Source organism: Phragmites australis, chromosome 5 (genome assembly GCF_958298935.1).
Source record: "Phragmites australis chromosome 5, lpPhrAust1.1, whole genome shotgun sequence".
Classification (NCBI taxonomy): domain Eukaryota; kingdom Viridiplantae; phylum Streptophyta; class Magnoliopsida; order Poales; family Poaceae; genus Phragmites; species Phragmites australis.
In genome coordinates this window covers 4,025,025-4,037,904 of record NC_084925.1, presented here as the reverse complement: position 1 = coordinate 4,037,904, position 12,880 = coordinate 4,025,025, and the positions used below count along the sequence as shown (strand labels likewise).

Genomic DNA, 12,880 nt, shown 5'->3' with positions numbered 1-12,880 from the left:
TCAGTAGTGGCCGCTCGAGCTCGATGGATCAGAACTCAGACAGAAAGGCATGGCTTATAACATGTTTATTTGGGCTAAGATTTGTAATATAAAAGTAACGAAAAATTATAAGATAAGTATAGAATCAATAGATGAATAAATATTAGGTGAGCGAGATGAATAATCGAGATAGTCTGTGCATCAAAAATTCTGTTCCAAGCACGCCCGCTTGTTAGCAAGTCGCGCGCGACTCCGACCAACGAATGACACACGTGGAGGGTCAGCATCTGGTCAAAATTTATCCGTTACTTCCCACAATGATTCTATCTTATCCTAAAACGCACGCGCGATGCACACATGGTCCTTCCCTTGAGCCCACCAACTAGCCCACATGCACATGTAAAACCAAACGGGTCGGCCAACCCGCACTGGGTCACACGATCCGCTGCCTGTGTGACCCACCTCACGTTAGACTTTCCGTTGGGCAATCGTTGGTAAACCTGAGCAATTCTCAAGTTGGACCTGGTCCAAGAAGCATGAATTCTTTTCGGACTTTTTCTTGATAACTTTTTCTCAAAAAAAATTCTCGGTAACTTTTCGAGATCATCTTTTTTGGAAAAAGTTTTGTGTTATAAGTTTTGCAGACAAGTTTCTAGAGAACATTTCTACGTAAGTCTCAAAAAGTTAGCTATCGAAAGGTTTTAAAAAAGTTTATCAAAAAGTTATTAGTTCATCGTAAACTTATCTGTAAGAGTTATATAAAAACTTTAATTGCTAAAGTTATCTCGAAAAAGTTATGTGTTCATTTCTTTTTTTGGAAAAGTTTGATCATCATTTTTTGGAAAACCTTTTTTAAAAAAGTTATTGTTGAAAGTTCTTTCAATAACTTTTTATGGATAACTTTTTTTACACATTATCTCGAATAAGTTATACAAATAAGTTATCTCGAATAAGGTATATTTTGAAAAATTATCTTGAATAAGTTTTCTAGATAATGTTTGTGTAGATAAGTTATTTGATAATTTTATATAAATAAGTTATATCGAATAAGTTATCAACTTTTAGGGTTTATGGTTTTCTGATAACTTATATCGATCAAGTTTTCTAGATAACTTTGTTTGTAAAGCTTTTCCTATTAACTTTGTATTTGAAATATTGCATGTCAAAAAAGTTATATCATTCTTTTTTAATAAACTTTGTACACTGAATATTATTCTTTTCAATTTAATACACACTAAATATTTTTTGTAATATGAAAATAGATATACAAAACAGTTAAAAGTGCAATTTTACTCCTCCACCCTTTTCTTACCCTCATATCCTATGTCCCAAAAATGATTTGGGCTTCGCAAAAATGAATAATGATGAGTCAGCTGAGCAGTAATAGGGTCTGCCATGTTTGAAATTGATTGAACGCAGATATTTAATTACTGCTAATCAACTCCCCTCCCTTTATTACTGCTAATTAACTATCCTCCTTCTTTCAATTTAATACTTTCAACAAAGTGTTCAATGAAATTTAGAATCCACAAACACTTTTTCAGTCCTCCGTTAATCACCCCCGCTGACCCGCTATCCCTGAAATGATAAGCACGATCAGCTGGAGAAAAGAAAACCTATCCAAGAAGAGAGAATGCTCCAGCGAGCTTGCGCCTCCGTGAATTATGTGTTTTGTCGGGTTGGTATGCAAGCACGAGCACGCACTAATTAGACCTGTCCTCCGTGCATACATAAGCACATGCAAAGTTGTATTTCCATATAAACTCAGACAGTAAGCTAGGCCACACCAAGCCGATGCATCCCATACCGAATTTTTCTTTATTATAATTTCGTAAAAATATCAATTATTACGAATAAAGAATCCGGGCATCCATGTATTGGCCAGATTAAAGAACGCCTGTACGGTACTTACGTGGGCACGGCTTTCGGCGCCGACAGATCGTGCGATGGTTGCTCTGCCTTGCACCTGCCTGCAGAGCCGGCGAAACGACCCAACTCACGCAGCTCGCCGCCCTCGTCGTCCGTCCGTTTCGTCTCGTTCTGACGTTCGTTTTGATTCGGGCTGCTCGATGCTGTGGCGCGATAGATGTTTTTGGGCTCATATATGAGCGAGTGAGGCCGACGGGACTATGGTATGATGGATCTATAGGGAGTTTTTTTAATTTCAAAACTCGCAGAAATATACGCCCAATTCAGAAGTTTGCAAAGGATCGCCCATTCACCGGACGATTTATTTAAAAATCATAAACTGTCAATTCTAATACTCTCAACCTTCAATACAATATCTAAATAGTCATGATTTTTTTTTTAAAAAAATGTGATGTAGAGAATACTATAATCTAATGCTCATAAAATTTAAACTCAAACAATTACTTATATAATAAGAAGTAAAAAGATAAATTTGTCTATTAAAATTTATTTATTTTTATTTCTCATCTTACAGAACGTATTTGGCTCAAGTTTTGTGAAGAGATAGATGGTAGCATGGCGCATGCTATGCACTACCATATTTTTCATGACTATTTAGATAGTGTTTTTAAGATTGATAGCATTGGAACATGATTTTTATGATTTTTAAATAAATCGTCTAGTGAATGGACGATCCATACTGAACGGGATTTCTTTTGCAAATTTCGTATATTTCTGTAATTTTTGAAATAAAAAATCCCATAGATGGGCTGCGACGGCCATTTCTGGGTATGCGAAACAGTGTCTAGTTAATTGGTCGGCGAAACTAGGCCCAGTTATGTTCGGCCGTCGGCCTCTCCTTTTTGCACGGCTGAAGCGCGCGCCGGCGACGAGAGGGCAGACCGCGACCGGCAGCTGCACACTCGAATCACGCTCCCTCCTCCCAACCACCCTTCCTCTTTTCCACATCCATCTCCCGTGGCGGTGGAAGCCATGGACGCCTCCCGGCCATTGCTCCACAGGCATCACGTGCACGGAGCATCATTTTTAAGGTTGCTGGCTGCTACACCACTAGCCCCTCCTCCTCCGATGTCCTTGGACCGAGCAACAGCCTGCTGAAACGCACGACTCTGCAAGCGTAAGAGATGGGGTTCGTGGAGAGCGTCGGGAAGTACAGGCTCGGCCGGACCGTCGGCGAGGGTACCTTCGCCAAGGTCAGGCTGGCGACCGGCACCGAAACCGGCGGGACCGCCGCCGTGAAGATCATCGACAAGGAGATGGTGCTCAAGAACAAACTCATGTGCCAAGTGAGCACTTGGTGCCATGTCGTTTACTAGCTGGTTAATTCCATGGATGAGTCACACTGTTGAATGTTGATGAGCAACCTAATTTCTTCCTTCAATTTTTTGAAGGTGAAAAGGGAGATCAGCGCGATGAAACTTCTGAATCACCCCAACATAGTCAAGATATATGAGGTGATCATTAAACTGGTTTATCATTTCTGCTAATTATTACCCATAACATCATCAGAATCTCATCAGGATTGATTTTTCTTGTGCATGCATATGGGCAGGTGATCGCGACAAAGACGAAGATATGCCTGGTGATGGAGTACGTTTCAGGAGGTCAGCTCTCTGACAAGCTAGTAAGACTTAGCCATTGCTGGGTGATTCGTGTTTTAGCCTTACAGACAGGAGGTTTTGCTCATGATTTTCTTGGCTCTTCTGTTAAAGAGTCACCTAAAGAGACTGGATGAGAGGGAAGCAAAGAGGTACTTCCACCAGCTGATTGATGCTGTGGACTACTGCCACCGGGTTGGTGTCTACCACAGAGATCTCAAGGTATTGTTCATCTCGCTTAACGGCATGTTCAGATACAAGCCATTTCATCAATGAAGTAATTGCTGTTCCTGCTTAGTTATATCCCTCGATAATTCATCGCATCACTTAGATGTTATACTTCCTGATGTTGTACCTTTAATTTGTAAGCAGCCTGAGAATTTGTTGCTAGATAACCAGGGAAATCTCAAGGTATCTGATTTTGGCCTCTGTGTGCTAACAAAGGTCAGGAATTGCAAATATTATGAGCACAGTTTACTTAGCTGTCATCCTTTTGGATCATTTCGATCAAATGATTTGGAACCAACGATGAAATTCTTACCTCAAATTTGTTGATTCAGCCTGGGCAATTGCTATCCACATCTTGCGGCTCACCGTGCTACATGGCTCCTGAGGTGTGACGACAACTTTCTAAAAAACCAAGTTGAAATGTGTATTAGTTTATATGTAATGAGTGATTGATAAGGTTGTCGATTTGGTCTGTCGAGTTTTAGATTGCTTGAATTTGGTTTGAACATTTTGATTATGGACTAACTAGAGATGGAATTAGAGAAATGTATTTGCTTGTCTTATAGTATGTAAGTGACGGATGTAATTTGATGATCGACGACAGATGATCGGGGCTAAACAGGTGTTTGTTGTCGAACGATCATGGTGGCCGAGCGAATTCAAGGGTGATCTTAGCTGTACATGTGGAGGTTAAGCAAAACATAAAACGGAGAATGAAGACAGCGTGTTGACAAAGTCAAGCAAAAGGATGATGGTGTAAATGATAAGACGGTCAGAGGAATCAGGAGCGGGAGAGACTTACCAGCGGTCAGGATCGCAAGACAGAGTACACGTGTCAATATCAGAGTACTTGATTAAGGTGTAAACAAGTGACGAGTCATGCTTTGAGAAGCGTACAAAGAGTTTTACGGTTGGGACTCAAAATTATGAGAGAATTGAAAGAGTATGTCACACCGTCGTAAAGCTTGTGTCGAGGCGAAGCTAAGTCGTGAAGGCGTAACGACCGTTCGAATGACGGAATAAGAAATAGACTAAAATATCCTTGATGGTAGGTTGAAGTGTACTATAAGAGGGGTATTTTGGTAATAGCTAGAAAACTAGGGGTTAAGTTTCCTAAGCCTATAAATAAATGAGTAGGGTTATAGAAGAGCTTGAACAACAACTTGAGCCCCTTGCGCCATCCTTTGTAGAGCATATTGCTAGGGTTTTAGAGAAGAGAAAGATGAGTTTTTGAAAGAAAAATTCTTATAATCTGCCTAAAATATGGTTGACGTCTTTGAGTAATGAAGTTTATGTTTTTGCATATACTTGAATTCCTTCTTCTAGTTTCTTTCTATTGGTTCCATTGCAAGTTTGTAAGTGTTCCTTTTTCGATTGTGTTTTTCTTATTGATTTTTATTTTTACCTTTGAGCTACGATTTTTTAACCTCAGTAAATTGTTCTTCTTGTTGCTAGAGGCATAAACTTAGAGAGTTGTTTCTTTCGGTAACTGTCTTTTTACTTTTTCTTCGTTCAAGTTTTAAGCTTTTGTACTCAAAGATATATGGAATGATCTTGAACAGAGCCTATGATTCATATTTCATCTGTGAAGTCATGTTATCTTAAAACTTTTTTTTCGCTTTGTCTGTCTAAAATTTATACTTTCGTTTATACGTTTTTTTAATAGCGTTGATGAACAAAGAGTAGACATCTATTTCGTAAGAAATTTGTAAGACGTCTATTCATCCTCTCTGATCATCGTTCTTGGTCCTATAATTTCTCACAAAAAAAATGCTATTGTAGCACAAATCAGAGCATGGTATGGCCTACCTAGAGTTGTATGTTGCAAAATTTCAGTAATTCAGAACATCTGACAGGTGATTCTGCACAAGAGTTATGATGGTGCGGCCGCGGATGTCTGGTCTTGTGGCGTGATCCTCTTTGAACTTCTAGCTGGTTATCTGCCGTTCCAAGACCGCAGCTTGACAAACTTGTACAGAATGGTAAACATCTGCATCTGATAGTTCTGCTTGCTCTGCTGTTGATTTGAGAATATGCTAACTGGCACGGTTCTTGTTGCCAAAGATATCTCGTGCGCAATTCAGTTTCCCGCAGTGGTTCACTCCCCTTCAGAAGAAACTCATTTCCAGGATACTGAATCCATCTCCGATAAGGGTACTCCATTTGAAAGAACTCATATAGCTATGGCTTATGTGCAAGTATTAGGCACACGCACGATCTCAGGTTACTAATATGATCATATTTGAAATGTGGTGTAGAGAGCAAAGATAAGTGATATTTTCGATGATGAGTGGTTCCAAGAAAAATACAATCCATCAACGATGACTGGGAATGATATCGACCATTCTTCTGATTTTGAAGAGGTCAGCTCAGACAGCGATAGTTGTCACAGAACAGAGGTAAGCAGTGCACTGCTCTGGAACACGCATTTTATAGTTCTTTCCTTGCCTGTATACCACTATTTTCCTCTCTCAAATTGCTGGGATTGCCGTTATGTGTAGGTAAGGGAAGCTGAAGAACTGATGGCGGAGCCCGAGCGGCTCATCAACGCGTTCCGATTGATCGCGACATGCAGTGATCTCGACTTGTCAGGTCTCTTCCAGGAGCAGGTGCACTGATTTTCAGAACAACCTGGTCTCATTTTCCTTTCCCTACATCAAATTTTAATCTGATTCAGTGATTCACGGACGATCAGCAGAAAACAAAGCTTAGCTCGCCGCATCCGGTGCAGGAAACACTGGAGAAGATAAAGATTGCAGCTCAGGATGTGAGCCTGTCAGTGCGGAGGATGGATAGTTCTGTGGTAACTAAAGCTTAAAAACAGATCATTTCAGTTTACTGAAAGCTCTTTCCATATTTCCAACTTTTTTCAGATAATGGAATAAATCATATCCCTGTCTCTACATCCAAGGATGTATGTAGCCGATTTCACAATTTAAGATTTGAACTACTCAATTGGACACAGGTGAAGCTTCAGGACAGAAGATTGCTTGAAAGAAGCATACCTGATCTGACTCTTTTGGCCGAGGTGAAGTCTTAAAAACCCGAACTCTTTGGTCTAATATGTATTTGTTGCTTCAGAGATATGACTGAAATTATGAGAAATGCAGGTGATCGAGGTTACTCCAGTACACTGTGTCGTCCAAGTGTCCAAGTCCACTGGGGATCTGAGAACATATAGAAAGGTAGGTTCGTGTCATGCTGTTGTTTTAGTTCAGTTTTGACTGCCGCGAGAATATAGGATGCACATTTCACTGATGAGCAATGCAATGCTCGATGTAAACAGTTCTGCAGAAGCCTATCGAGGTTGCTGAATGGAGAGCAGCAGCCTGGCAGTTCATCTGATTTGGAAGTGAGCACATCTGAGTAGAGGAAGATCAATAAACCTCCAACAGATAGCTGAACCAGTAAACCTCCATTGTCTCATGCAGAGGGTAAGAATATGAATCCATGGACGGACAAAAGAATGCCTCCTGGCAACAGCTGACAAGGAAGATGGTGATAAAAATGACAGGAGTAAAGACAGTATCATCGCTCTCGCATGATCAGCGCTATTATGTTGTAGCTTGCAACAAAAAAGGGCAGATAGAATGAACATGCAATTTTTTCCATATGCTCTTTAACCACCAGATACATCTTTATTGATTCTAGAACCTCCATATGTAAATGGCGTGCTTTTATCAACCTTTTTTTATTAACATCGCACAAACTTGTGGTATTCCCATTCTTGTTCAAAGGATCATCTTGCCCTGCTTTATCCTATTCATACGGGCATTTTTATCATCGGTTCTATCACTAGAGGCGATATGGATAACATGTAAATAACCCAAGAAAACAAGGCAATGAAACCCAGGGTTTTTCATAGACAATGATGAAGTGCCAAGTGGTCATATAGCCCTACTGAAATGCCTGCGCCATCGTTGAGTGATGAGAGAGTTGTTGCTCATACAGGGATCTGAATATCTGATATTTGCATCATGGTATTTCTTCACCCTAGGATCTGAAGACAGATTTACAACCTGCAGAAAAATATACCCGAGTTATAACCAGCAGTGAAGACAGAAGATCCAAGTTAAGAATATATGCATGTTTAATGGGCAGCACGTATGCTAAGGCTCCTTAAGAATACTAACGGAAAAATAGAAATATGGTGCTGTATGCCTCCCTTTTTTTAGGAGAACAGTGAAACATATTCTTAGTAACAGATTAGCTGTATGACTCCATGTCCTCTCTGGGTAAGGAAACCAGGGGAGTGACCCTTCTATGATTATATCGAAAAGGAAAGAAAAAGAGATGGAGCCCAATTGAAGAAAATAATGGGAAATACCTTCCCTGCTGCATTAATCGTTTTCATTGCATCATGAACACCAGGAAACTTCTTGCCAGCAACAGCACCCAGAACAGCAGCACCCAAAAGCACAGACTCATTCTCTCTAGGAAGTATTTGAAAGGCCTACAGCCTCACAGGTAGCCCAGGAACTCACCCAAGACACACGTACACTAGCAGTGGTATTTTTTTGTGCTGCAATTGCTTGCTGCCTTTTCTATTTTCTTCTCTATTTATACACTGCTGACCACTACAATATGGCCTGGGTCAATCAGCTAATAACTACAGTCATTACTGTTTTAATTGGCTATTGTTCATAGACCATCTAATATTAGGATGGCAAGAGAAGAAAAAAATAACTTGATGCAAATTTGGTAAGTAAATTTGTACAAAAGTTAATGCAACATTGTAGCCGTCATTCCTGCTTAACATCAAGCACTAAATATGTAATGTTATTTCTTACCGATTTCCATGAAAATCCAGAAGGACATGGGTGTCTTGAGTCAATGAAGAAAGAAAGGGACTATTTTGCTCATGTGACATTGAAACCAATATCTTGTTCAGTAGCTCATATATGGATTTACCTGGATAAATTGAGCAGAAAATTATGTTCCTTTTACTGGTTACAGGCAGCTGCAAAGACAATGTGATTCAGAAGGCATGAAACATATTTTGAGAAGCAGCACGATTAGAAAGAAGAGGAGAAGCGACATAGTTTTCAATAATGTAATCAAGTAGAGCACCAGTTGCACTTTGGCCACCTTCTGTGAGCCAAAACTCAGGTACCATTGCTGAATTTGGAAGCACGATGCAATATTAGCCAACATAACCCACAAAAGATAGAAAAGAACTAGGTATAAAACAAACTAAAAGAGATGCTGGTAAGAATCGTTGGAAAGAAATACATGGTCTAGAGGAAGTTTTTTAAAAAATATTTGAGAAGGCAACCGTACCAGACCAAAATGGTCCCCAGACACCAGGGATAAACAATTTGTTCTTTGAGACAGCCATGTGGCATGTAGATGTCCCACAGACCAATACCATCCGGTGGCATATTGCTTCTTCATCAGACACTGTAAAGAAACTGTCAGAATAAATATAATATACACAAAGTTTCAAAGATAATTTCTCTAGCAAAACACAAAGTGACTCATCACTAACAATCAGCTTTAGATTCTGCATCTGGGATGCTTTCCATGACTCCAACTCCACCAGCATGAGCATCAATAAGTGAAGTTCCAATAGGAGTACCAGGAAGTAAGCCTAACTCCTGAGATTTAGAGGTAACCAACATGATGATGATGAACAATGGAAACTAACGGCACAGGAATGTCTTGCTTACACACATAGTAGAGAAGGCACCTATATAACCGGATTGCATTGTATCTCGTAAATGATACAGTTTATCACAAAGTATACTTAAACAATACCACCTAAAAAATACTGTGAGCATACTAAGTTGCTTGCCTTTGCAGCAGGTGTTAAACCAGACCCAAGAGGATGACCACGAAAAGCAACACTGTGTCCTGTTTAAATTGCATAAAAACTTAATTCTGTATTAGGAAAATCAATAAATGATACACCTATAAATACATCAATTTCAGTACAAAAAGGAAAGAAGAACTATTATTCACCTAATTTTGCACAATTTCCTTCGACAAGGTCTCCCAACCCAATTTCTTCCCAAAAAACATTGTCCCATCCACATGCCTCCATATCACGTGAATCAGATTCCCTCCACTGTTCCATGTGTGCATGCCCTAGATATGCCCATTTGCAGACAGTTGTGCATAAGCTGCAGGTCTCATCACCTGTCGCTCTACAAAAGAAAGCACCAGAGCAAAGAATGTTATGAAAGCAACTCACATCTTCCGGATTACGGCAAAATCAAACAAAGATAGGGATTCACCTATATGCTAACCAGTCACTGAGGTCCATCCACCTACAAACCATAGACGAAGACTCTTGCAGATTTTCCTTCACCCATAAGAGCTGCAAACGCCCAAAGTCTAAATATGAGACTAGCAATGGAGATACTCAGATACAACACGATATATATTGCTTCACCACTTCTCAATACAAAATATAAGAAAATCAAAAGTAAAGTCTATGGATTTGTATCAAAACAACATTAACTATAGTGAATATTTTTCCTAAACCATTATCCACGTGGATTGCTTTCTGAACAGCATTTCCACTCTCTCAGAGAATCTAATGTAAATAAGTCAGAATATTGATGACATCACAATGAGTGAATATTGATGACATCACAACGGCGTTCAGCTTTCTAAACACTAGAATTCCAAGTTTCTGAGACAATCGAGCCTAACTTTTAGGATTGCAATGTGACAAGATAAATATTATCTGGCAATCAGACCAACGGCTAGCCTTTCCAGCAGCAAGATCAGCAGTATCTACTGTCTACCCATGATGAATCAGGAAGCCAAAAGTTAGCATGCATGGATGTATGAACCATACGCCCGAAAAAAACACAAGTCTTACCTTTGGAGCCTGCATTTCTGGGGTAACACCCCCACCGCTGTATTGCAGTACTGGCGAATTGCTAGCGTTGATTCGCTCTGCCTAGTTCATTGCTCTGTGGTCCATCCATACAATGATGTTCCTCCTCGTATCACCACTCCAAGAAACCGAAACAGGGGAGCCATCGGCATCAAGAGCAACTGCAAGCAGCATCCTATTTTATCAAGTTGGTAAAATCCTAGATACCACAGACACAAAACCCTCCCATTTACATATCAACCTTTTCCCTCTACACATGAAAGTGCAAGAGCTAATATAGAGTTCAGCGCAAACCAAGGGAGCAAGTAGCGGCAAAACCAAGGCCGACGACCTCCCCAGGAGCAACATTCTCCAGTGAGCAAGCAGATTTCACCGCAGCACAGACCGCATGCCAGATATCTGTCGATGGTTGCGGGACATAAAAACAAACCAGATACAGTAAAACAGTACTTACTGCATACACCAATCATGCAATACTTTGCAGATTTAAGAACAGTTCTCGACCTCAATAAAGTCTTTCTCTTTCCATATCTGTATAGGACTGCTCGCTGACCCCAGCAACTTGCCCTTCTCATCAAAGAGACCTGAAACAATAGACAGAACATGTTACAACACTAACCTAGTTACCTACCATGCCTACACAAACAAATACACGTACAACTCATTTGTAGAACCCCTTTACAATCAGGAGATAAAATGGCTCAAATCACTTGGGCGATGATGAATCAAAGGGATCAAAATACTCTGTATGCAGTTATCTATACACCTATCCTAAATTGATCTCCAATAAATTCTTTAAGATGCCCATCCTAGATCACTCTCCATCGGAGCAAATAAAAACAAACTTTCTCTCATGAACCACCATTTTGTTCACGGTTCTCCATTGGACAGCCAATAACTTGAGAGTCCAAATACTACTCAGACTTCAAGCGCTAACTTGCGTAAAAGTAATTATACTCGCCTAATGATAACTTAATCAAGAAACCGGCGAAGTTTCTACTGCTACTAGCCAAGAAAAAGGAGATGGGCTCCTTTTTTTTTTTTAAAAAAAGAAGAAGAACGAAATAAAGAAGGGAGAGGAAGGGATCTTCAAAGGAGTCCTAACCTGCGCGAGCGCTGCCGGTGTCGACGTCTACGCCGAGGAATACGGAGGTGCCGCCGCGGGACATGGTGACGGCTGCGGGCTGGCGGGGCGGCGGCGGCCGAGCGGAGCAGGGGAGCGGTCGGAGTTCGTGGACACCCGTGTCCACGTGGGCGTGGTGGCCTGCATCGCATGTGGTTGGATCCGCTTGATCTGATCCATATGCACTGGGCCCACCTAGCAGAGAAACGGATAAGGAGCCCACATGTTCAGTGTCACCAAAGAATTAGAGGTCCGTGTTAGAGAGACAGGGGGACGGTTTTGGGCTTAGAGTATCTCCAACCGTTTTTTTAAAATTTACTCTTTATATAAAATATATAGAGAGTATCTCTAAAAATTATTCTTTTTATTTCTCTACACGTTCTAACTGGCTCTTAAATAAAAAATATTTGCAACGGCTAAATTTTATATATGTTTGAATTCAAATTGAATTAAAAGAAGAATATCATACGAAATGATAAAAATACATATGAATAAAGTATTATAAAGAAACTCATTTTTTCCCTGTATAACCTAGGGCTAAAAATAATTTTAGAAACTAGTCAATCACATAAGAAGAATATTAGTGAATTTTATCAGGTTTTTGAGAATTTATTTGAGGTCCTAGCAATTGTTAGAAGTTATAACAACAGACTTTTTTTTGGAGAATTTTAGTTTAAATTCTACACAATATTTTTGGGTGAATCCAATTAAATGAGTTGCACATGGATTATGAAACACATACAAAAAGTTTTAAGATTTTTAGAGTAACAGAATACTATTGTTTTTAACCAAGAAGATGAGAGTAAAATTGGAGTTGTCGAGTACTATTCACAGTGGGTCCACATGTCATCGTCTCTTTCCTTTGAAGCAAATCGGAGATGATGAGCGTATTTGCCTCTCCAAAAGTTGCGAGCCGATCGGAGGAGATGACGAGCCCAACAGAATAGCGAATGGAGTAGAAAGCCGGTTGGAGACCATTTTTTCGATCGATTCGCTAAATATGGCGATGCCAAGCGGGACGAAGAGCCGATTGGAGGAACTTTGACCAACTTGTTTGTTAGGACCTGATTGGCAGACTTTTAGATTCATGAATTTTTGGAGCGGGATATTCTTAGCTTTAGAAATTCGTTAAGCTAGAGCTATAGATACAGTGAGGGTGTTTGGGTGAGCTATTTT

At 40.1% G+C, this 12,880-nt stretch overlaps 1 protein-coding gene and 1 pseudogene across 4 annotated transcripts; one reads left to right on the top strand and one right to left on the bottom strand.

Moving 5' to 3' along the window:
- The first annotated feature begins 2,756 nt into the window (after positions 1-2,756).
- Positions 2,757-7,452, top strand: LOC133918477 (CBL-interacting serine/threonine-protein kinase 21-like). 4 transcript variants are annotated; one of them, XM_062362371.1, is made up of 14 exons: positions 2,757-3,194; positions 3,300-3,362; positions 3,461-3,532; positions 3,621-3,728; positions 3,879-3,950; positions 4,067-4,120; positions 5,591-5,716; positions 5,799-5,888; positions 5,993-6,133; positions 6,236-6,343; positions 6,466-6,537; positions 6,700-6,762; positions 6,845-6,919; positions 7,021-7,452. In XM_062362371.1, the coding sequence occupies exons 1-14, from the start codon at positions 3,033-3,035 to the stop codon at positions 7,102-7,104; spliced, it is 1,290 nt and encodes a 429-aa protein (XP_062218355.1). In that variant the 5' UTR covers positions 2,757-3,032; the 3' UTR covers positions 7,105-7,452. The 4 variants fall into 4 exon arrangements, with proteins under 4 accessions (XP_062218355.1, XP_062218354.1, XP_062218356.1 ...); XM_062362370.1 differs by having other exon boundaries at positions 2,759-3,194; positions 6,433-6,537; XM_062362369.1 differs by having other exon boundaries at positions 2,760-3,194; positions 6,430-6,537.
- On the bottom strand, positions 7,394-11,607 carry LOC133918478 (uncharacterized; annotated as a pseudogene).
- Between the last annotated feature and the right edge of the window lie 1,273 nt (positions 11,608-12,880).

Bases quoted from the DNA above. Each gene is read 5' to 3' on its own strand.
- LOC133918477 (XM_062362369.1), top strand. From the start codon at position 3,033: ATGGGGTTCGTGGAGAGCGTCGGGAAGTACAGGCTCGGCCGGACCGTC. The intron at 4,121-5,590 runs GTGTGACGACAA...AACATCTGACAG, and splicing joins CGTGCTACATGGCTCCTGAG to GTGATTCTGCACAAGAGTTA. The intron at 5,717-5,798 runs GTAAACATCTGC...TTGTTGCCAAAG, and splicing joins TGACAAACTTGTACAGAATG to ATATCTCGTGCGCAATTCAG.